Source organism: Rattus norvegicus, chromosome 1 (assembly GCF_021556685.1).
Source record: "Rattus norvegicus strain SHRSP/BbbUtx chromosome 1, alternate assembly SHRSP_T2T, whole genome shotgun sequence".
In the NCBI taxonomy this organism is placed as follows: Eukaryota; Metazoa; Chordata; class Mammalia; order Rodentia; family Muridae; genus Rattus; species Rattus norvegicus.
In genome coordinates this window covers 172,634,039-172,659,713 of record NC_141534.1, presented here as the reverse complement: position 1 = coordinate 172,659,713, position 25,675 = coordinate 172,634,039, and the positions used below count along the sequence as shown (strand labels likewise).

The following is a 25,675-nucleotide window of genomic DNA, read 5'->3' as shown; positions in this document are numbered from 1 at the left end:
TCAAAACAACCCTGAGATTTCACCTCACACCAGTGAGAATGGCTAAGATCAAAAACTCAGGGGACAACAGATGCTGGCGAGGATGTGGAGAAAGAGGAACACTCCTCCATTGTTGGTGGGATTGCAGACTGGTACAACCATTCTGGAAATCAGTCTGGAGGTTCCTCAGAAAATTGGACATTGAACTGCCTGAGGATCCAGCTATACCTCTCTTGGGCATATACCCAAAAGATGCCCCAACATATAAAAAAGACACGTGCTCCACTATGTTCATTGCAGCCTTATTTATAATAGCCAGAAGCTGGAAAGAACCCAGATGCCCTTCAACAGAGGAATGGATACAGAAAATGTGGTACATCTACACAATGGAATATTACTCAGCTATCAAAAACAACGACTTTATGAAATTCGTAGGCAAATGGTTGGAACTGGAAAATATCATCCTGAGTGAGCTAACCCAATCACAGAAAGACATACATGGTATGCACTCATTGATAAGTGGCTATTAGCCCAAATGCTTGAATTACCCTAGATGCCTAGAACAAATGAAACTCAAGACGGATGATCAAAATGTGAATGCTTCACTCCTTCTTTAAAAGGGGAACAAGAATACCCTTGGCAGGGAAGAGAGAGGCAAAGATTAAAACAGAGACTGAAGGAACACCCATTCAGAGCCTGCCCCACATGTGGCCCATACATATACAGCCACCCAATTAAACAGATGGATGAAGCAAAGAAGTGCAGACCGACAGGAGCCGGATGTAGATCGCTCCTGAGAGACACAGCCAGAATACAGCAAATACAGAGGCGAATGCCAGCAGCAAACCACTGAACTGAGAATAGGACCCCCGTTGAAGGAATCAGAGAAAGAACTGGAAGAGCTTGAAGGGGCTCGAGACCCCATATGTACAACAATGCCAAGCAACCAGAGCTTCCAGGGACTAAGCCACTACCCAAAGACTATACATGGACTGACCCTGGACTCTGACCTCATAGGTAGCAATGAATATCCTAGTAAGAGCACCAGTGGAAGGGGAAGCCCTGGGTCCTGCTAAGACTGAACCCCCAGTGAACTAGACTGGTGGGGGGAGGGCGGCAATGGGGGGAGGGTTGGGAGGGGAACACCCATAAGGAAGGGGAGGGGGGAGGGGGATGTTTGCCCGGAAACCGGGAAAGGGAATAACACTCGAAATGTATATAAGAAATACTTAAGTTAATAAAAAAAAAAAAAAGAGCATGTCTTCTTGGAGTAAGAGTTAAATACACAAGGTTTCATCATCTTAAGCTCATTCAAACAAGTGAAGTCATGAGTTTCATGGTACATGGCAACCACAAAATGGGTGCTTGATTAATACATCCAGAGCTGATGCAGAATCCTAGTACAGAGAAAAGAGAAAATCCGTAGGAAGATATGCAAGTGTACAGTGCTCTGTGTGAGTTGGAGTCAGAGGGAAAGCTGGACAGAAAGTAGGCTAAGAACTGTGAATTCTTGTGACGATTGGAGGACTCTACGTGGTACCTGAAACTATACTTAGAGGTGGCCTAATAACCAAACTATCTACAGTTTGTTCTCCACTAGTTTTTAAAATTACTTAAGTAGCAGAGGATCCTATGGGTGATACAGGAAAGTAGAATAGAACAGAGAGAAGCAGATTGAAAAATGTGGAACCAGGGTCAAACACAAGCAAAAAGATCAAAGATCAACATAATATGTGCTCCTGTCAAAACTGGGGAAAGATGTCACTGAATCATGATCTGAGTATTAATTACAGATGTCTGGTCTTATTAATGTTTCAGTCAATACTGAAAATGATTAGTTCTAAAGAAGAAAGATGTGAACAAGAAGTCCCTGGAGAAATAGAAAGGAAAGGTATTCCAAACCGAATGGAAAGCCATGCCGCACATGGAAGCCTGAAGAGAACTATTATAACAGAAAAGCCATATCCTACGACGGATTTGCCTACACATTTTGCCCAGATAGACTTCTAAGTAGCCCAAAATGACTTCTGCCATTATTGGTTTTCACTTGAGTTACACCAGGTGTCTCCCATTTCTGTTTCTTTGCCTCTCAACTCTCTCTATTGAACTAAAATTTGACTTTATTACTTCCCTATAACAAAACATTCTCCATATTCTTTTGCATAATCTTTACTCCCTAACTTCATGTGCCTATTTCCTGTCTCTAATCTCAGAGAATTGGAAGATCCTCTATATCATAGATATACTGGTTGTAAAAAGTTTGGTTGCTATGATGAATTGCCTAGCATACACAACTAAGGAGAAAGAGATTTATTTTAGTTCATCATCTCAGGGATTTTGTCAATCATGGTGAGGAGGGTAAACACAGCAGCTTACATCATGATAGCCAAGAAACAGCTAAAAGGGGAAATGGGAAGAGCAGAAGCAAGATGTGGCTCTCAAGGATGCATTAGCAGTGAACTACTTCCTCAATTAGGTCTCATCCCCTACTTCCTACCATCCAACGGTGCCACTGTACTATGAATTTATCAAGAGATTAAACCAAGGGATAGGATACAATCACTTCCCAAAAGCCTATCAGCTGTCAATCAAACTCTCAGTACATAAGCCTGTGAGATACACTGCATATTCAAACCACGACTATGGTACTAATGATCAAAATTAAACCAAACATCACAAATTTCAAGCTATTCTTTAGAAGATTCCAGTGTTTTTGCTCCAAATTAAAGCACATGCCTGATTAAATGCTAATTAAATGAGTGCTTAAAAACCTATTTGTGTGAGTTATGTCACAATTTTAATTAAATAATCTAATCTAACAGAAGGCTAGGTACTGGAAGTATGCATGAGAAGATGTTTCTAAGGACACCATAGGCTAGGAAGAGTTGAGCTGATAAAAAGCTCTTGTTCTTAGAACAAAACGTTAGCATGCAAATGTGCATGCGTATGTTTTTTAGCTAAAATAAAAATCTCAAGTCCTATTTACCTACTTATCATGATTATATACTTAACTAACTTCTTGGATTCACTGGTTTGATACCCTTTATGTTCAATAAGAGAATTTCCCCTCTACTAGCAATTCCCACACATTTTGGATGCTTTTTGTCATAGTTAGCTTCAGTTCTCAACTTGACACATCTGGAAGAAGGAAGTTCAATTGAGGAATTACCTTAATCTGTGGGCATGTCTGTGGTCATTTTCTTGCTTGCTAATTGATATAGGGAGGCTCAGGCTACTGTGAGCAGCATCATACAAAGGCGGGTGGGCCTTAGCTATATAAGTGAGGTAAGTGAGGAAGCCAGAGGAAGTAGGCCAGTATCAATCATTCGTTTGTGATCTTGCTTCAGTTTCTGTCTCTAGATGCCTACCTTGAGTTCCAGTCTTGGCTTCCCTTGATAGAATAATCCCTTAATTATTCTCTTGATAAGCCAAATAAATGCTTTCTTCCCCCTAAGTTGTAAAAATGCTGTTCCCTATGTGGCATTCTTTGCTCACCTTGCAAATCTGACAAACTCTTACTTCAAACGTGAGCCCGAGGCTGCTGTCTAGGTTGTACTTCTCTTAAAATCTCTGTCTCTTTGAGCTGGTCTCCTCTTACCTACTGTGCTCAGGGTAGGCATAATGTTATTGTGCACTGTGTGAAGATTATCCTTGTATTATTCAAATGCTGATTTCTCTGCCCCATACCTGGTTGCAACCCTTATTCTGAGAATCTCTTAACTTAATGTTGTGTACATTGCTCCCCAATTATTTCCTGATTGGTCAATAAAGAAGCTGATCACCCAGTGACTGACCAGAGGAGAGAAAAGGGCTGGAAGGTGGGAGGAAAGAGAGGAAGTGGGGATTCTCCATGGGGAGAGACTCCAGGAGACACCATAAGAAAACACCTGGAGCCCAGACAGACAAATCAATACTCAAATGTAAGTCTCACTGGGATTTTGACTGGGAGGTAGCCAGATTAATTTAGAGGATTAAAATAAAGTAATATTGCTCAGTTGTTGTGTCCTTAAAGCTTGGTAAATAAATAGTCCAGTCTCAATTATTTGGGAGCTAGCTGGGTTGAGAGGAAAACTGCAACAAGCACTTATTTAAAAGCCATTAACACCTCAGTATTGTGGTCTATCATGCATTTAAATGTATGGTACTGTCAGTTTCTCACTGGGATGTCAGATAGGGATATATCTGTTTGATACAAAGGAGGCCCTTGACTTTAATAAGAAAAAAAGAAAAGAAAAGAAAAAATGACTCTTTTTCTTCAACAAGGTGGCCAGTTGGCAGACGTGCAGATCTTCCTAAAGACCCTGATGTGCAAGACCATCATTGTTAGCATTCTGTCTAAACTCTGCCCCACAGTTACCTGGCAACAGCCAGGCATGCCTGACACTATAAAAGGGGCTGCTTGCCCCCTCCTCACTGTCTTGCTCTTGCTCTTGTTCTCCCTTACTCTTCACCTCTTTCCCTTTGTCCTTTTTCTCCCCATTCCCCTACCCCCTACCCTCCACATGCTCATGGCTGGCCTCTACTCCTCTCCTCTTTTCTTCTTTCTCTCGTCCCTCTCCATTGTCTCATTTTTCCATTAAAACTTTCCACGTGGAAGCATGTTGGCCTGGTGTGGTTTGTCGGGACGTGAGCCGAAATTTCTAACCCACCAGTCATTACCCTCAAGGTTGAGCCCAGTGATACCTTGACACCATGGAGATGGTGAAGGTCAAGATCCAAGACATGAAAGGCATTCCATCTAGCCAGGAGTGGCTAACATCACTGGCAAGCTTCTGGAGGATGGTTGCACCTGACTTCAACATCTGGAAAGAGTACACCCTCCACCTGGTACAATGCCTGTATGGTGGCCTCATTGAGGCATTCTTTGCTCAGCTTATACAGTACAGCTGTCACAACCTGCTGTAAGTGCTATGCATGCCTGAAAACCCATGCTGTCAACTGCCACAACAAGTGTAGCTACACCAACAACCTGTACCCCAACAATGAGGTCAAATGAGGTGGGGGCCCTGCTTGGCCTGTGGCTCAGGTTCAATAGAGTTTTCTTCTGTCAACTGGGAGAAAAAGAAAGGATGAAATGAATGAATGAATGAATGAATGAATGAATAAAGAATAAAATCAGCAGGATAAAATCCAGAAGACAGAGAATTAATAGGTGGAGAGAATTTTTTAAAGATGTATTTTACATGTGTAGATGTTGTGTGTGTGTGCGTGTGTGTGTGTGTGTGTGTGTGTGTGTGTGTGTGTGTGAGTCTGTCTGTCTGCCTGCCTACCTGCCTGCCTGCCGAATGCCTGTGGAAGCCAACAGAAGGCACTGAATTCCTGGACTGGAGTTACAGATGGTTGTGAGGTGTCATGTGCTGCTGGGAATTGAACCCAGGTCCTTTAAAAGAGAAATTAAGTGCTTTTAACCACTGAGCCATCTCTCCAGCCCTATGAGTAATTTTTAAGGACTGGCCAGATGGCTCAGCTAGAAAAAAAAAGGGGGGGGGGGCTGCCACTGTCAAGTGTGATGGCCTAGTTTCATGCTCTGGACCTACATGGTAGAAAGAGAACTAAGCCCTGCAGGACGTCCTCCGATTTCAACATATGCACCATGGCATGCAAAATCCTTTTCTAGTATAGCAGAGAAGGACTTGCTGAAGGAGCCAGGAACTGAGTATAGGAAGGAACGTTGTGTAATGAGTTCCTGCAAAGACTAGATATTAAGGGAGCTTGGAAGATGCTATCTCACAAAACATGTATGTCTCAGCTTATCTTTAAGGATGGGCCTGACTATGGGAGCCATATTTGATGATAGGTAGATGAAAAGAGCCTTTAACTGGAGGCATTCACTGGAGCATGAAGCTGAGACCAACCTGAGAGGAGGAAGGTGCCGCTATCCTTGCCCACTAACTCCCACTGGGGGCTTCGGAGTGCCGGCCTTTTGGAGCGCTCTGAGGTTGGAGGCCTGTAGGGCACTTGCAGGATGAAGTTGAGCAGGCGCAGCTGGCGCCCCTCCCAGTACTGCTGCATCTGCTGTAGGATCTCTTGGGCATGAATTCGTTCCTTATCGCGCTGCCAGACCTGGAAAAGGTATGTCTCAGAAACCACACCTGGCTAGTGGCTCAGGTAGGGCAGCTTTGAAACTGGGCCTTGAGGACTGGGTCTGATGCAGAACCTAGGGGCCTGAAGAGTAGAAGTCTCAGTGATAAAGGAGGAGTGGGACCAGCAGGCTTCAGTGATGTGCTTTGCAGCACAAGTTAATACTTGGCTCAGTATGGCTGCCTCCACTGAGCAGCCTCCTGATGACTCCCCACTGAGCAGACAATACCCTACCTAGTCAGTCTGTGCCCCTTAGGGATCAAGTAATCATTGGCAGACATGTGTCCGTCTATGTGCCCACAGCTTTGAGGCCATTACTGACTTCCTTCCACCACCGGAAGGAAGCATTTAGTCAGATATGAGTCTGGAACTGCCCATGAGGTACTCATTTGCAGATGGATAGGGACTCTTCCTACCCTCTAGGATGTGACCCAGTCCCAGCTTCCCTCTTACCTCCACACCACCCACTGTCCCCACAGCTCCAGGGACTGCTTTATAGGCCTTGACTGGTTTTAGCCCACATTTTTCACTCCAACCACCTCCATTCCTTCTTGTGAGCCCTACCTGATTGATTCGGTCTGCGAATTCCAGCAGTGGACAATTGAGCAGCCGGCCCAGTGTAAGGAGATCCAAGCTTTGTAGACCACCCAGCCCTAATGCTGGAATAGAACAGACCAGACAGAACAACACCTAGCACATAGCTAAAAGTGAACTCGTATCCCAAGACTCATTTCTACCTTGAGCCCAGACCAGCTTGGACTGTGGTTCAAGATCAGGAGCATAACCCAGAGCCAAGAACCCAGAGCCTAAGGTCCAAGGCACAACCCAAATCTGAGACTGATCCCCATTGGTTAAGAGGACCCTGTGTTGAAAGACATACATGGTATGCACTCACTGATAAGTGGCTATTAGCCCAAATGCTTGAATTACCCTAAATGCCTAGAACAAATGAAACTCAAGACAGATGATCAAAATGTGAATGGTTCACTCCTTCTTTAAAAGGGGAACAAGAATACCCTTGGCAGGGAAGAGAGAGGCAAAGATTAAAACAGAGACTGAAGGAACACCCATTCAGAGTCTGCCCCACATGTGGCCCATGCATATACAGCCATCCAATTAGACAAGATGGATGAAGCAAAGAAGTGCAGACCGACAGGAGCCGGATGTAGATCGCTCCTGAGAGACACAGCCAGAATACAGCAAATACAGAGGCGAATACCAGCAGCAAACCACTGAACTGAGAATAGGACCCCCGTTGAAGGAATCAGAGAAAGAACTGGAAGAGCTTGAAGGGGCTCGAGACCCCATATGTACAACAATGCCAAGCAACCAGAGCTTCCAGGGACTAAGCCACTACCTAAAGACTATACATGGACTGACCCTGGACTCTGACCTCATAGGTAGCAATGAATATCCTAGTAAGAGCACCAGTGGAAGGGGAAGCCCTGGGTCCTGCTAAGACTGAACCCCCAGTGAACTAGACTGTTGGGGGGAGGGGGACAATGGGGGGAGGGTGGGGAGGGGAACACCGATAAGAAAGGGGAGGGGGGAGGGGGATGTTTGCCGGGAAACTGGGAAAGGGAATAACACTCGAAATGTATATAAGAAATACTCAAGTTAATAATAAAAAAAATAAAATAAAATAAAATAAAAAATGAAAAAAAAAAAAAAAGAGGACCCTGTGTTGTAATGAGCAAGTATAGAAAAGTGTTTCCCCAGGTTGAAATGAGTTTAGCATATGTGGGAAAGAGGAGGGTGGAACAATGTTCTAGCAAAAGCAGCAGGAAATTACTCCAAACACTGTTTTTTCTCATCCCTCTCCCCTGCTCTAACCAAACACACCTCTCAAGAGGGATTGGGTATTAACATCCTGCAGCTCCAGGCTGCCCAGCTTGATAAGCAAGGGCAGGTAAGCTCGAAACTCCTCTAGCATGCGCATACAGCGTTGGAGCACAGGGCTTTGCTGCCCCAGGGCTGTGCCGAGCCTTGCAGCCTCTGTCAGCCAGGCATTGGTCTTCTCCCGGGCCATAGAAAGATTGAACTGCATAGAAAAGAGCTTATTGTCAGTTTGATACCCTCCCAACCTCCACCTACCAACTTCTGCCCCCAGCAAGAGCTCCCAGAAGGAGTGTCAGTACCTTGCTAAAAGCCACACATTTCCACTCGCTGAAGTTTTCGTGGATGATCCTGTAAAGCCTCCAGATGCGCTGCTGCAGTACTATAGGCCGGTTCCCAGAAGCAGGCGGAGACATAGTAGTCTTATGCCCTGCAGAACATAGCTGGCTGAGAATGGGCCATAGTTGTGGGGAATGGATCAATCAAAAGCCCATCATGAACAAAAGTCCAGGAAAAAAGTTGATGTGCCTATGTAAATCTCTCAGTTCAACCATGGAAGTGGGGCCACTCAAAGAGCAATGATATCAAAGAAAGGATTCCTGAGGAAATGCCATAGTGATCAACTAAAAGGGCTCCTCTCTACCCTGCTCACCTACTCAATTCCAGCCATACTAGATTAGGCTCAGATATACACCAGGTATACTCCCTGTTGCCAGAGCCTTGGACCTACAGGCTTTCCCCCCCATTATTTTATAGGAAATTCTTGCTACAGAAAACCACCACTCACACCATCACCACCTCCAACTCCAAGTGCTTGCTGCAACAGTACCTTCCTCATGAGGCCTATGCAGACTACCCCATAAAACACTGTTCTCTAATCAACTGAATTTTCAGACACTCTTTCTTGTTCTGCTGTTTTTCCCCAATGTCTTTACTTATCACTTTCTAATATGCTATGTAATTTAGTTATATTTGATAATTATTATTTATCATCTTTCTTCTCTAGTTGCAATATTGGTTCCATTACAAAAGATGGTTTGCCATTTGTTGGTGTATTTTAAGCTCAGTAATAGACATTAAACAAATAAGTGTTTAATGAATGGTAAGTGAATGAACACTCAGAAATAGAGGATGGTTATTAAATCATCAGGATCTAAAGTACTAGATTATTTTTACAAAAACTAGAATTAGATGAGGAGCTGGGGACAGAAGGAAGTGTATATATTGCTATGCAGTTCCCTGGGCCTAGCAATGCCTGGCCTGAGTCCTCTACCCTGCTTTTCCACCAACAATCCAAACTCCTAACAGAAAGGGTTGAGTCTATGGTTGAAATCAGTTAGAATATGGACTGAAAGCTTCTTAGTACTCTGCAAAAAGAAAAAAAAAGTTCCTGATGAAGGATGGTTCTAGAGTTCTAGAGCATCTCCAGCCCACCTAGCTAAAAGGCCCAGTTGATAGCTGACTAAGGAGCAACTCACAATGCACCCTTTCAAGAGGTTAAGTGACAGCATATGGGAAAAGAGCCCATGCAGAAGGGAACCAGCCTAGCTGTACAGCTGTAGAGAAAGCTGGTCTTGGATCAGCAGCTCTGTCCTGATCTCCTGTGGGACAGTGAAACTCACCAGTTTTGTTTTGTTTTGCTTTGTTTTTCTTTAAGATATGTTGGCTGGAGGCAGTGGTCAGCAACCATATCAAGATCTTATCTTGACTATTCTTATCCATGACCTGCTGCTTAGAATAGGACAGCACTGACCAAGGCTACACACAGGCTAAATTTTTACAGTGAATGTACACTTTTCTTCTGAACCAGTGTTCAACCCTGGCCCCATCACATTCTTTTTTTTTTTTTTTTGATTCTTTTTTTCGGAGCTGGGGGGCCCCATCACATTCTAATGAAACATTAAGCTGTTTGTTTTCCCTTCCAGACCGTGAACTCCCTGTATCTGCTAACATAGCAGCTGAGACATATAACAAATGAGGCTTTTGTCCTCTGATATTTGTTTGTAAAAGAGACCAGGGGAAGTATATGATTCTCAAGGCTTGTTTAGGATCACAGAAGACACAAGACCCCAAGTCCCAACCCTTATCTTAGTTGGACAGCCCATCCCAAGGTGAAAGTGGAGACGGTGAAGATCAGTACCTGTGAAGGAGCGGTAAGCATAGCATAGGGCATTGAAGTTACTGAGTGTATTCAGGAACTGATTCTCCAAGGCACCAAGCTGTTGCTCAGTGCTCCTCTGTTCTTGGGAAGGATCCATAAAGGGACCAGACAGTGCCTTCACTAGCAGGCCTTCCAGCTCTGCCAATGCTGCTGCCATCAACTGCTGAAGCTTGGGCACAATGGCATGTCGCTTACTGAGCAGGAACTCTGAAACTTGGCTTCTCTCGAACTGAAATGCCTCCCATAAATCCAGAAGCTGTGGGTCAAGCAGAGGACAATTGAGATGTGGTTATAGAGGAGGGAGACCAGGAGAGATGAATAATTTCTTATATTGTTCTCTTACCGCGATATCTAGAGTCTCATTCTCAGAAATGAAGAGGACACAATGGTTCCGGATGAGGTCATGGAGTGATCGGACATATTCCACTTGCTCCTCCAGGTGGCAGTATTGCTCGTTGGCTTCATTCAGCTGCAGAGGTGACAGCCTAAGACCAGCACCCCAACAACCCTGGACTCACCCTCAAGGGGAAATCCCATCTTCCAGAGTGGGGCATCTAGAGGCTCCAAACCCAGCTCCAGCCTTTAAACCATTTGAGATGAGGAGGACTATCTAGGATCAGACTTGCTTTAGACTTAGGTCTTAAAAGACATCTAGTTCTTATCTCCCAGACCTGATGACAGGACAATATATCCTTCACAGACCAAGTGTCCCAAGATACAAAGACACATCTTTGAAAGCAGTGGTTCTCAACCTTCCTAAAGCTGCAATCTTTAATACAGTTCCTCATGTTGTGGTGACCCCAACCATGAAATTATATTCATTGCTACTTCATAACTGTAATTTCACTGACCCCCGTAAAAGGGTTATTTGACTCCTAAAGGTGGCGCAACCCACATGTTGAGAACTAATGTCGGGTTTTTTTTGTTTGTTTTTTGGGGGTTTTTTTGTCTTTTTTTCGGAGCTGGGGACCGAACCCAGGGCCTTGCGCTTGCTAGGCAAGCACTCTACCACTGAGCTAAATCCCCAACCCGGAGAACTAATGTCTTAAAGCAAGGTTCTCTCTTGTTTCTTTGGGGTCTGCTCCTGTATGAGGAAGTAGAGCAGCACATAAACAGCAAGGACAGATGACATAATGCAAGCATGGCTTCAGATTGTCAAACCCTGTAAAGAACTCAACAAAAATCGAAATGAGCTTTTGAGCAGGCCGGATCCTGGATATATGAGGAAGAAAGGATGAGGAGAACTCACTTTTTGGGAGCACTGTGCAATGGCATGAATGTCTAAGTTGATGGTTTGGAAGACCCGCAAGAACTCTGTCAGTTTTTTCATCAGCTGCTGATTACGGCTCCAGCATTCATTTTTCACCTGTTCAAGAATGTTCTTCCTCAGGTTATTTAACTTGGATTCTGGAAATAAGAGAATATAGTGTTAGGGGATGCATAGAAATAAGCATATCAAGTTAATATACAAGAGGGAAAGGACAAGACAGGACGTTTCCTCATACTACAACAATAGAGGTAAGCATATAGACATAAAGGGACAATTACAAGGGGTTCTCATAGTGTAGTAAATCCTCTGAACTGCTGGATACCAGCCCTGCATCATGAGGGGAAGTGGACCCCGAGAAAGCTTGAGGAGGCCTCTGCAGAGGAGAGTATTGAATTGAATGTGCGAAGAGTTCTAACACTCCAAGCAACATCGAAGTGTACATTCATGAGTCCTTGTCTTGTGTTCCTTTGGAGTCTTTCTTCTAGCAGAGGGACACCAAGAAGAGGATTAAAGCTGCCTTTTTCTGTTTCTTTTTGTTTGGTTTGATTTTGGCATTTTGAATACAGGGTTTTGCTCTCATGTTCCACCAAGCCCAGCATATATTTTGCTTTTGCAGATTCAAGGAAAGCAGTTGGGAGTGGATATAGGGTTAGAAGATAATCTACCTTAATAATAAGAACAAATTCATTGTCTCAGGAAGCAGGAATAAGGGGGCTGTAGTGATGTCTCAGATGGGTAAAGGTAAGCAAGCCTGACAACCTGAGTTCAATCCTCAGCACCCACATGGTGGAGAGAACTGACTCTTTTGAATGTCCTTTGACTTTCACACTCACACACTTATGCTTGTGCACACAGGCACCATGACATGTGCGCACACACACTCAAAACAAATATATAAATGTAATTCTATTTTTTTAGTTTTATAACTTTTAATTGTATAGTGTGTGTATGTGGGGGGGTTGGTTGGTTGGTTGGGGTATGTGCAAGGAATCATGGGTGCCAGAGGAAGCCAAATAAATGTGCTTTCCTGGATGTGTACCAGGGACACTGGGAGCCAAACTCAGATCTTCTGGAACAGCAGTCCACACGCTTGCCCACTAAGCTATCGCTCCAGACCTCAATATAATTTTTTTTACAAAGAAGTCTGGAATAATATTCACATGATATAATTCACTGCCTCTTTTTTTAGATATATTTATTTATTATACGTGAGTACACTGCAGCTGTCTTCAGACACAGAAGAGTGCATCAGATCCCATTACAGATGGTTGTGAGCCACCATGTGGTTGCTGGGAATTGAACTCAGGACCTCTGGAAGAGCAGTCAGTGCTCTTCCACTCCCTCTGGAGTGCTCTAACCACTGAGCCATCTCTCCAGCCCCTTAAGATCTCACTAGTTATAAAAGATATCACAATTTTAAATACTACTAAAAAAGGGAAAATTAAACTGACAAACTGCAATGCTATAAGAACTTCTCCAGTTTAGGTGTGTTAAAATAGGCATAGGGTATCAAAGTGCAATATATAAGTACAAATCCAGTACTGAGTACTTATTATACATCAGACATCATTTCAAGTACTTCACATACAATAATTTACTTTACCCTTTGAGTAAGTACTATTGTTTATACTTATTTTATGAATAAGCACATAAAGACTCAGAGAGGTTAACTGTACTTGGTTCACATTATGCAAAGGAGAATAAAGATTCATACTTACAGAGCTTCACTTTGCTCCATTATAGTTCAGGTTACAGAGTTAAACATGTATACACGTAGTCTGTGGTATACACATATATCATATATATAATACTACAATTTTATTTTATATACTGTGGTGGGTTTGACTAGTATTGTTATATATTCAAATGCTAGAGGCCCGAGACAAGGAGAGCCTTACATACACCAAATGATGTTATATAACCTTGTTCTCCAAGTTACCTTAGGATCCTTATTTTCAACACAGAAACTGCTCCAGAGGGATTGGGGATTTAGCTCAGTGGTAGAGCGCTTGCCTAGGAAGCGCAAGGCCCTGGGTTCGGTCCCCAGCTCCGGAAAAAAAAGAACCAAAAAGAAACTGCTCCAGGCCCAGTGGGATGAATGTTTTACAAACACACACCAATAAAAGGTCTGTGGTTGAGCCGGTAGATAGTACTTCACATACAATAACTAGGTGGGTGGGTTTTCAGTTACCTGTCTGGGGGTTGCAAGTAGAGAGAGGAAAAGGAGAAGAGATAAGACTAATGGAGGAGGCGGCCACCTTAAGAGGAGATGGACTATGAGTACGTGGCCAGGCCAAACAGCAAGTACCAGGGGCATATGGCTGGGATGTAGTACAGCAGCTCCAAGCCTGCCCAGTATAGGCTCACAGCTCATAAACAAACACCTGGGCTGTGTGTCTTTCACATGAGCTAGCTAGAATTTGTAATTCCTTTTATAATATACTATATAATGTTATACAGAAAGTAAACCTACCTACCCTCTATTAGCATCTATGCAACTGGTGGGTAGAATAGTGAGTTTGGAGGGCAACTGAGATACACTGTAGATGGCACTCTCAGAGACTTGGAAAGACTATACAAGAAAACTAGGTACCAAGAGATGAATCTGATGAACCCTACCAAGAAGGACCTTTTGAAGAGCACCTATGCTGAACATCTCCCTTGGTGGTGATGGCCACCAGGCCACTGAATGCTGCTGCTGTGGTGCCGGGAAGACCATGTGGGAGTGCAGCAGTGTTTTCACATGACATAAAGAAGCAATGGCATGATCAAATGTTGGGGCTCCTTGGGTTCAAGAGCTGGGTGGTGATGAACTGGAAAATGTTTGAGAGATATCAAAGGGGAGAAGAAAGGGAAAGACTTGGTGATAAGTTAGGTGTGGTGTATTTCTACCTTTCTCTGTTCAACTGAGTTTGTAAAGAAAAGGAGCAGAATTAACATCAAGGATGGTCAGTTAGAAGACTGAAGCAGTCAGGGAATAAGAGGAAATAAAAATGCCACTGTCTACATCAGTCACTTCTAGAAGTAATTCAAAACTAAAGCAAAAAATAAAAAAGGAAAAAAAATGTTTTTCTTTCTGTAATCCTACATGACACATTAGCCTGCCTAGGCTACAAAGAACCCAAAACTGAGTGGTCTTACATCACAAAGTCAGTGAGAGCCAGAGTTAGGACACTAGGACACTAAACTCTCAACTTGAAGAGGTCAGTGGATCATGGAATTCACAAACTAGAAAGAAATTAAAGACTCCTGGGGCAGGGCCAGAGAAAAGCCTGCCCAAATCAGGGTCAATAGAGAAATTGAACCGGTCCTGCCTTGCTAGAACAAACCCCTGCTCACAAAATGGAAGCCTCAGTGGTCCATAAGAAATTCATGAGGTCTGTGCATTCATCTAGTAAGGAGCAATAGCCAGGACGGCTAGGCAGGTGAGTGCTATCAAAAGGCTCACACCTTCATAAAGAAAGCAGGCCTGTGTGTGTGTGTGTGTGTGTGTGTGTGTGTGTGTGTGTCTGTATATGTGTGTTTGATTTTACTCCTGTAAATAGGTACTGTGGTTGAGCCTATGTGAGGATCAAAATGCCTTCATATTTCCTAAGGAAACAAAGCAATGAGTTCCTAATTTACTCCACTCTAAGCCTCTCTGAGGCCAGCCGGCTCATAGTCTAGGCACTTAGCTGGGACGTGACAGCATGAGCCATACTTCACACAGGAAGTAAGATAGAGAAAAGGGGAGATAAGAAAAAGAGGTTATAAACCAGACTTCTCAAATCCAGGAATATTAATAATTGGTCTTGACCTAGTAGAGTATGATGTGACTGGAGGACTCAGGGTGAGGGAGCACACCTCTAATCCAAACACTTGGGAGACAGAGGCAGGGAGAGCTTGGATTTCTAGGTCAGCCTAGTCTACAGAGTGAGCTCTAGGACAGTGAGAAAAACCATGTTTAGGAAATACAACAACAACAAAACGAAACAAAAAAGAAAAGTAGATGGACTGAAGAGGAAACGGACCAGAGTGTTCTTAAGTCCCACTTTTACATGGAACTTTGGGATGAGGCCTCCTTAAACGGCTTCCAGTGTTGATAGTAAACAGTCACTGCATAGTAAAAATTATGGTGTGCTGTGTTGTGGCAGAGAGGAAATGAACCCAATATTTACAAGTCCTCCTGGTCCCAAATGACTGGAGATACCTCAGATAGCAGAACATTGATCCCACTGATCCCATTGATCCATTAAGCCTGGATGCAGTTTCTGTATTGGAAATAAGGGATCCTAAGGCAACATAGAAGTGGTCGGCTAAAACAAGTGGCAAGCCCAAGAGATAAGAAAAAGACTTCATTAGCCTCCCAAAGAGCCGCCATGGCAATAGGAGCCATGGTTGGCCTGATAGAGAAGGGTGGGGGGGGCTGGGGATTTAGCTCAGTGGTAGAGCACTTACCTAGAGAAGGGTGGGGCTGGAGAAATGGCCCAAAGGTTAAGAGAACTTGCTGTTCTTGTAGAGTACCAAAGTTTATTTCCCAGCACCCATATTGGACATGACACCAGCTCCAGGGAATCCAATGCCCTCTTTTAGCCTCTGCTGGCACTTGCACACTATACGCACCCTGCATATTGTGCAACACGCACACATACACACACACACACACACACACACCTTTTAAAGAAAAAAGAAAAAATGCACACAGAACACATCCCAGCTACACCAGCCTGCGATGAACCAGCACCAGAATCATCAATGCCAACAGGGCTAGGACCAGGCAAGGGAGTGTTATATACTCTGTGCAGATATTGTACAACCCAGTAGGCTGCCCCAGTGCCAGGGTTCCCGTGGAAGCAAAATGGAGCAGAGAATAATTGAGAATAAAAATCAGTGGTGTTAAGGATTCTGAACTGACTAAATATTCAAAATAGACTGAGTTGGACCACAGTGACTGTTGTTAATGAGAAGAGTCCTCATTAACTGGGAAGTGTATGCTGCTTTGCCATTGTCCACAGAGGCAGGACTGCAGCATGAGGCAAAAACAGAGAGGAACTTCTCATTCATGCAGATGGTGGTAGAAATTTTAGCACCATTACATTCAAGAAAGGGTCATCCTAGATTCCCAAGACTCTCTGTGAAGAAATCCAAGCTCAGGATAAGCTTCTTAGTCATATTTGGTTTGACCTTTCTTTACAAGAATAGAAAAGTTTTCATTAACTAGAACATGATTCCCAATAAATACAGGGAATTCCAAACAGGAATATAGGAAAGCCAAACTTTTGATGGCAAAAGGGAGGAGCTATGAGCTAGTGCTCTGAAAGGCTCTAAAGATACAAAGAGGGACCCGAATCAAAGGTTTCTAGAGGATATTCTAGCCCCATGGTAATCCATGTGTAAGGATGTAAGGAAGGAAGATATAGAGAAGACAAGACGCACTTACCCAACTCTTCTTGAACATCACGGCCACTCAAGAGCAGCAACTTGGTTTTTGTCAGCAGCTCGACAGGCATATTGGAGACACGTTCTTGCCAATTTTTCAGCTTTCTTACCAGTTTTACATAGTCACTGATAGGAGAGCCTCTCAGGTCCTCTAGCTTCTGAGAGTTCCAGGCCTTCAGGAACTCATAGATGTCTTCTACCCATTGCTGTTTATTGCAGAATTCCTGCACCTCCTGCCTCATGTCCTATGGGCAAATAAGATGTATAAAGCAGAAGGCAGCAGCTGTAATGGGAGCTAGCAGCCAGAAGCCCATTTCTTAAACCCCTGCTCTCACCTCCAGGAGAGCCTGTTGTACAGCCAGTGCCTGTTGGATTCCAGCATTCTTGTCCAAGTCCTCCTGTACATGGTCATAATTAGGATGCAGATACTGACCCCGTAGCCGGTGCCCACGGACTTCCAGGACATTAGTAATTGCATGAGACTTCCAAGGCCACACGTATCCTACGTTTGGGCCACAGAAGAGGCGAACAGCATCGCTGGACTTTCCATGAAACTTGGGCATTGGGAATTCTGTATTTGAGTCCTGGTCTTTATTGTCTAGTGGAACACATGATAGAATAGTCTGTGAGCACTCTCTAAAGCTGTACACAAACCTTCTATTATGAATGCACACTCACAACACACTGTGCTCCTATTCCCTGTTTCTTAGTGAAAAAAAAATATATATGTCATCAATGTTAATAGTACAGCAAATCCATGGGAGGAATGGGTCAGCCAGAACTCACATACTGATAATAGAATTTGTCCAGTGTAAGCAGAAAGGGAAATTATTACAACGTATGAAGTGTGTTTCAAAGTAACTAATAGATGAGAATAGGCTGAATAGAGTCTAGCTAACTGGCACAGCTCCTGACAATATCTTCTTTGGCTCAGCTTCTCCTGGCTAAACTGTCACAAACTGACTTCTCTAACACTGCTCTCTGACCCTACTCTCTGTCTCTTGGAACCTCCACTCCTTTTCTCCAACTTAATTCTGAATTGAAAGCTCAGATGAATCTAACTGTCAGACCCTACATCAATAGGCTGTCCGCCTGCAAAGGCACTGGGAAGTGCACTTTAGGAGTATACCTAGCATCTGCACAACAAAGGAGGACAGAAAAATGGATGCATGTTATGCAAAAAAATTATCCTTGGGCCTGGCTTCTCCCAATAACATTTTAGGAACTGACTAATTGCCAATGTCAGTATTTTTGGTAAAAAGGCATGTAAGCAGGAAGAGTTGAGAGCTCACATCTCAAAACTACAAGCAGGAGGCAGAGAGCACATTAGGAAGGTTGGGAGACTTCTGAAGTCTCAAGGCCTGTATGCATGACACTCCTTCAACAAGGCTACATTGTAGTATGATTCATTTTGTGTGCCTAGCCCTTTAACGGACTCTGTGCCTTTCAGTGTTGATTGCCTCTTGGAATTCTGGGATACAAAAAAAGCCTGCAGAAGCTGAGACAGAGGAATAGGATCAGAATCAGAGAATAATAGAGTCCAGTTGGCAGAAGAGGGGAGGTACCTGGAGACAGAGAGTAGGGTCAGAGAGCAGGGGTAGAGAAGACAGTTGGTGACAGTTGAGCCAGAAAAAGATGAGCCAAAGAAGACATTGTTCGGAGGCAGTTGAAGAACCTATGCCAACTATTGGAAAAGAGAAACATAAAATAAAAGCTACACCACACCTCCCATTCCTTCCCAAATAGTTCTACCATCAGAGGAGCAAGTATTCAAACATATGTGCCTATAGGAGCCATTCTCCTTCAAACCACCACACTGACACATGAAGTCTACATTCAAACTATACCCAGAATCCAACTAATTTTCCCCATATCTACCATCATTTAACTAAACTCACCCAAACCATGTCACTATTGTCTTTCACTGCCATTGCAGAGAATAGCTTAGAAACATAGACTCCGCTTGGCTTACACGACACAAATACTCCATTACTAACAACCTGGGATCCTCGCCTGCACCAAAATGTAGTTGAAGGGCAGACTCCACTTCAAACAATGGATTAAGTTATTCCCCTTAGCAACTTCTTGGTAACTCCCCTTCTGTGGTTACTTTCCATTCAAACATGTTGCAGAATATTTCTAGGAACCAGAGGCAGGGATCCAAACCAGTGTGAACCAGTTTTGGATTCAGGCACAGTAGTATGTTCTAAGTAAACTTTTAGGGTAAATCCTCTATTTTCCATTTATGCCTATCCATAATTGGGCATGCTTATCATCAAAATCATCATGGGAAAGGACAGGCACAGCAAAGTCAGGCTTGCATAACCTAAGCCTGTTGATTAAACAAAGAAATCAACCACACTATACCACTTAGCAACTAACTCTTCTCCCTCTTAGACTCCACAGAAGGAAGCCACAAGCACCTGTCACTTTAGCTTAAGGGGCTAACACTTCTTGCTGCTTTGCTATTTGTATATGATCTTTCAATTCTCTCAACAGGAACCTGGAAACTCCTGGGCTAGACAGCAAGGTTAGGAAACAGTACTGCAATAGTCTTTCCTTGCTAATAATATCTTATAGCCTGTCCCACATAGAAAGAATAACAATGTTAATGTCAGAAGGGATTCTAAGACCTTGGGCACTGGCTCTGTACCCAGTCCTACAACACCCAGAGGAAGCCCAACTCCCAGGTGTCTAACACACCCAGGATCAGAGGTGTGGAGGCCACAACTACCCCAACACCAGGAATAACTGGGACCCCCAGAATGCAGGGATGCGGGACCACTGCACAGCCATTGGCACAGTTTCCTTCTGGTCTGAACCAGTGCCCTAGCAAACCCACTCCTATGACCAGAGGGAGCCTGACTCCCAGGTGCTCTGAAACACCCAGGATCATAGGAGAGGCCACAACATCCTCCCCAAAAACCACAACACCCAGAGTAACTGGGTCCCCCAGGATCCAGGGACGCAGGAACCCCCAACCAGCCAGATACACAGGTCCCTTCCAGTCTGAACCAGTGCCCTGAGCAGACCTTGGGTGCAGGCTCCACTCCCAGTCCCAAAATACCCAGAGGTGTGACTCCCAGGTGCTCTAATATGCCCAGGATCAAAAATGTTCTGAAACACTCGGTATCACAGGATCACAAGATACCAGAATCAGGACCACAGAGACAGCTGGATTCTGAGGAGTTCTGACACAACCAGGATCACAGAAGAGACAGAGACAGCAAGGGCAGGTCCACAAAGAGATAACCAGATGGCAAGAGGCAAGCACAAGAACATAAGCAATAGAAACCAAGACTACTTGGCATCATCGGAACCCAGTTCTCCCACTACAGCAAGTTCTGGATACCCCAACACACCAGAAAAGCAAGATTTGGATTTAAAATCACATGATGATGATAGAGTAAATTAGGAAGGACATAAACAACTCCCTTAAAAAATATAGTACAGCACAGGTAAACAGGTAGAAGCCCTTAAAGAGGAAACACAAAAGTCCCTTAAAGGATTATAGGAAAACACAGTCAAACAAGTGAAGGAATTGAACAAAACAATTCAGGACCTAAAAATGAAAATAGAAACAATAAAGAAACCACAAGGGACCCTAGGTTCGGTCCTCAGCTCAAAAAAAAAAAGAAAAAAGAAAAAAGAAAGAAAGAAAGAAAGAAAGAAAGAAAGAAAGAAAGAAAGAAAAGAAAAGAAAAGAAAAGAAATCCAGAAGAAACCACAAGGGAGACAACCTTGGAGATTTGGAGATGGAAAACCTAGGAAAAAGATCAGGAGTCATAGATGCAAGCATTACCAACAGAATACAAGAGATAGAAGAGAGAATCTCAGGCACAGAAGAAACCATAGAAAACATTGAAACAACCATCAAAAAAATGAAAAATGAAAAAAACAAAACAAAACAAAACAAAACTCTGAACACAAAACATCCAGGAACTCCAGGACACAATGAGAAGACCAAACCTAAGAATAATAGGTATAAAAGAGAGTGAAGATTACCAACTTAAGGGCTATTAAATATCTTCAACAAAATTATAAAAGAAAACTCTAACCTAAAGAAAGAGATGCCCATGAAGATACAAGAAGTCTACAGAACTCCAAATAGAATGGACCAGAAAAGAAATGCCTTCTGCTACATAATAATCAAAACACCAAATGCACAAAACAAAGAATGAATATTAGAAGCAGAAAGGAAAAAAAGTCAAGTAACATATAAAAGCAAACCCATCAGAATTACACCAGACTTCTCACCAGAGACTATGAAAGCCAGAGATCCTGGGCAGATGTCATACAGACAATAAGAAAACACAAATGCCAGCCCAAGTTACTGTACCCAGCAAAACCCTCAATTAGTATACATGGAAAAACCAAGATACTCCATGACAAAACCAAATTTACACAATATCTTTCTACGAATCCAGCCCTACAAAGAAAGGATAATAGATGGAAAAGCCCAACACAAGAGGGAAACCCCACCCTAGAAAAAAATAATCTTTCAAAAAACCCAAAAGAAGATAGCCACACAAACATAATTCCACCCCTAACAACAAAAATAACAGAAAGCAATAATCATTTTTCCTTAATATCTCAACATCAATGGACTCAATTCTGCAATAAAAAGACATAGATTGACTGGATAAGTAAACAGGACCCAGCATTTTTCTGCATACAAGAAACACACCTTAGTGATGGAGACAGACACTACCTCAGAGTAAAAGGCTAGGAAAATTTTTTCCAAGAAAATGGTCTCAAGAAACAAGCTGGAGTAGCCATTCTAATATCGAATAAAATCGACTTTCAACCAAAAATTATCAAAAAAGATAAGGAAGGACATTTCATATTCATCAAAGGAAAAATCTACCAAGATGAACTTTTGATACTGAACATATATGCTCCAAATGCAAAGGCACCCACGTTCATAAAACAAACTTTACTAAAGCTCAAAGCACACATAGCACCTCACACAATAATAGTGGGAAACTTTAACACCCCACTCTCATCAATGGACAGATTATGGAAACAGAAACTAAACAGAGACACAGTGAAACTAACAGAAGTTATGAACCAAAAGAATATAACAAATATCTATAGAACATTTCATCCTAAAACAAAATATATATATATATATATATACCTTCTTCTCAACACCTCATTGTCCCTTCTCCAAAATTAACCATATAATTGGTCACAAAACAGGTCTCAAAAGATACAAGAAGAATTAAATAATCCCTTGCATCCTATCACAGACTAAGGCTGGTCTTCAATAACAAGAACAACAGAAAGCCCACTTACACATGGAAGCTGAACAACACTCTACTCAATGATAACTGGGTCAAGGAAGAAAGAAAGAAAGAAATTAAAAGACTTTTTAGAATTTAATAAAAATGAAGGCAGACCATACACAAACCTATGGGACAAAATAAAATCAGTGCTAAGAGGAAAACTCATGGGGTTGGGGATTTAGCTCAGTGGTAGAGCGCTTGCCTAGCAAGCGCAAGGCCCTGGGTTCAGTCCCCAGCTCCGGAAAAATAAAAAAAAAAAGAGGAAAACTCATAGCTCTGAGTGCCTCCAAAAAGAAACTGGAGAAAGCATACACTAGCAGCTTGACAGCACACCTGAAAGCTCTAGAATAAAAAGAAGCAAATACACCCAAGAGGAAATAATCAATCTCAGGGCTAAAATCAACCAAGTAGACACAAAAAGAACTATGCAAAGAATCAACAAAACCAGGAGCTGGTTCTTTGAGAAAATCAACAAGATAGATAAGACAGACTAAACAGAGGGCAAAGAGAAAGTATCCAAATTAACCAATATCAGAAATGAGAAGGGAGTCATAACAACAGAAACTGAGAAAAAAAATTGTCAGATCCTACTACAAAACCTACACTCAACAAAACTGGAAAATCTGGAGGAAATGGTCAAATTTCTAGACAGATACCAGGTAACAAAATTAAATCAGGATCAGATAAACCATCTAAACAGTCCCATAACCCCTAAAGAAATAGTAGTAGTTACTAAAAGTCTCCCAACCCAAAAAACCCCAGGTTTACTCAGAATCCTATCAGACCTTCAAAGAAGCCCTAATACCAATACTCTTCAAACTATTCCACAAACTAGAAACAGAAGGAACACTAATCAATTCGTTCTATGAAGCCACAATTATGCTTATACCTTAACCACACAAAGACCCAACAAAGAAAGAGAACTTCAAACCAATTTCCCTTATGAATATTGATGCAAAAATACTCAATAAAATTCTCACAAACCAAATCCAAGAACACATCAAAGTGGTCATTCATCATGATCAAGTAGGATGCAGGAATGGTTCAACATTTTCAGCAATGTAATCCACTATATAAACACACTCAAAGAAAAAAAAAAACACATGGTCATCTCATTAGAGGCTAAGGAAAATTTGACAAAATTCAACACCCGTTCATGATAAAAGTCTTGGAAAGATCAGAAATCCAGGGCCCATAACTAAACATAGGAAAAGCAATAAACAGCAAACCAGTAGCCAATATCAAACTAAATGGAGAGAACCCTGAAGCAATCACACTAAAATCAGGAATTAGACAAGGTTGCCCACTCTCTTCCTTCTTATTCAATATAGTATTTGAAGTTCTAGCCAGAGCAACTAGACAACAAGAGGAGGTCAAAGGGATACAAATTGGAAAGGAAGAAGTAAAAATACTACTATTTACAGATGATATGATAATATACTTAAGTGACCCCAAAAATTTGACCAGAGAACTCCTAATCCTGATAAACAATCTCAGCAAAGTGGCTGAATATAAAATTAACTGAAACAAATCAGCAGCCTTCCTCTGCTCAAAAGATAAACAGGCTGAGAAAGAAATTAGGGAAATGACACCCCTCACAATAGTCATACAATATAAAAAAATACCGTGGTGAAACTCTAACCAAGCAAGTGAGAGATCTGTATGACAAAAACTTCAGGTCTCTGAAGAAAGAATCAAAGATCTCAGAAGATAAAAAGACCTCCCTTGCTCATGGATTGGCAGGATTAATATAGTAAAAATGGCCATCTTGCCAAAAGCAATCTACAGATTCAATGCAATCCCTATCAAAATTCCAACTCAAACCTTCATAGACTTAGAAAGAGCAATTAGCAAGTTCATTTGGAATAACAAAAACCCCAGGATAGCTAAAACTATCCTCAACAATAAAAGAAATTCTAGGGGAATCACCATGCCTGACCTCAAGCAGTATTACAGAGTAATAGTGATAAAAACTGAATGGTGTTGGTACAGAGACAGGCAGGTAAATCAGTGGAATAGAATTGAAGACCTAGAAGTGAACCCATACACCTATCATCGCTTGATCTTTGACAAAGGGGCTAAAACCATTCAGTAGAAAAAAGACAGCATTTTTAATAAATGGTGCTGGTTGAAGTGGAGGACAGCATATAGAAGAATGCAAATTGACCCATTCTTATTGACTTGTACAAAGCTCAAGTCCAAGTGTATCAAGAACCTCCACATAAAAGCAGATACACTCAAACTAATAGAAGAGAAAGTGGGGAAGTGTCTTGAACACATGGGCACAGGGAAATATTTCCTAAACAGAACACCAATAGCTTATACTCTAAAATCATGAGTCGACAAATGGGACCTCATAAAATTGCAAAGCTTCTGTAAGGCAAAAGACACTGTCATTAGGACAAAATGGCAACCAACAGATTAGGAAAAGATCTTTACCAATCCTACATATATAGAGGGCTCATATCCAATATATAGAAAGAACTCAAGAAGTTAGACTGCAGAGAATCAAGTAACCCTATTAAAAAATGGGATACAGAGCTAAACAAAGAATTCTTAACTGAGGAATATCCAATAGCTGAGAAGCACCTAAAGATATGTTCAACATCCTTAGTCATCAGGAAAATGCAAATAAAAACAACCCTGAGATTCAACCTCATACCAGTCAGAATGGCTAAGATCAAAGACTCAACTGACAGCAGATGCTGGCAGAGATATGGAGAAAGAGGAACACTCCTCCATTGTTGGTGTGATTGCAAACTGGTACAACCACTCTGGAAATCAGTTTGGAGTTTCCTTAGAAAAATGGACATAGTACTACCTGAGGACCGAGACATACCACTCCTGGGCATATACCTAACAGATGCTCCAAAATACAACAAAGACAAATGCTCCACTATATTCATAGGGGCCTTAGTATAGCCAGAAGCTGCAAAGAACCCAGATGTCCTTCAACAGACAAATAGATACAGAAAACGTGGTACATTTACACAATATAGTACTACTCAGCTATTAAAAGCAATGACTTGGGCTGGAGAGATGGCTCACTGGCTAAGAGCACTGACTGCTCTTCCAGAGGTCCTGAGTTCAAATCCCAGCAACCACATGGTGGCTCACAACCATCTATAATGAGGTCTGATGCCCTCTTCGGGTGTGTCTGAAGACAGCTACAGTGTACTTAGATATAATAAATAAATAAATCTTTTAAAAAAAGCATCTGAAGACGGCTACAGTGTACTTATATATAATAAATAAATCTTAAAAAAAAAGCAATGACTTTATGAAACTCTTAGGCAAATGGATGGAACTAGAAAATATCATCCTGAGTGAGGTAGCCCAATCACAAAAAAATACACACATGGTATGAACTCAGATAAGTGGGCATTATCCCAAAAGCTCAAATTATCCAAGATACAATCTACAGACCACATGAAGTTCAAGAAAAAGGATGGCCAAAGTGTGGATGCTTCAGTCCTTCTTAAAAGGGGAAACAAAAGTATTCATAGGAGGAGATATGGAGATAAAGTTTGGAGCAGAGACTGAAGGAATGGCCATTCAGAACCTGCCCCACCTAGAGATCCAGCCCATACACATACAGCCAGCAAACCCAGACAATATTGCTGAAGCCAAGAAGTACATGTC

The 25,675-nt window shown here is 42.3% G+C and overlaps 1 protein-coding gene across 1 annotated transcript in view; it reads right to left on the bottom strand.

The window, feature by feature from the left end:
• Positions 1-25,675, bottom strand: part of Dnhd1 (dynein heavy chain domain 1) — an 84,407-nt gene that overhangs the window by 36,053 nt on the left and 22,679 nt on the right. The window contains 9 exon segments of the mRNA NM_001447283.1: positions 5,835-6,042; positions 6,625-6,719; positions 7,903-8,101; positions 8,199-8,326; positions 10,037-10,313; positions 10,401-10,526; positions 11,307-11,464; positions 16,747-16,990; positions 17,081-17,343. Coding sequence (NP_001434212.1) covers positions 5,835-6,042; positions 6,625-6,719; positions 7,903-8,101; positions 8,199-8,326; positions 10,037-10,313; positions 10,401-10,526; positions 11,307-11,464; positions 16,747-16,990; positions 17,081-17,343 — 1,698 coding nt within the window.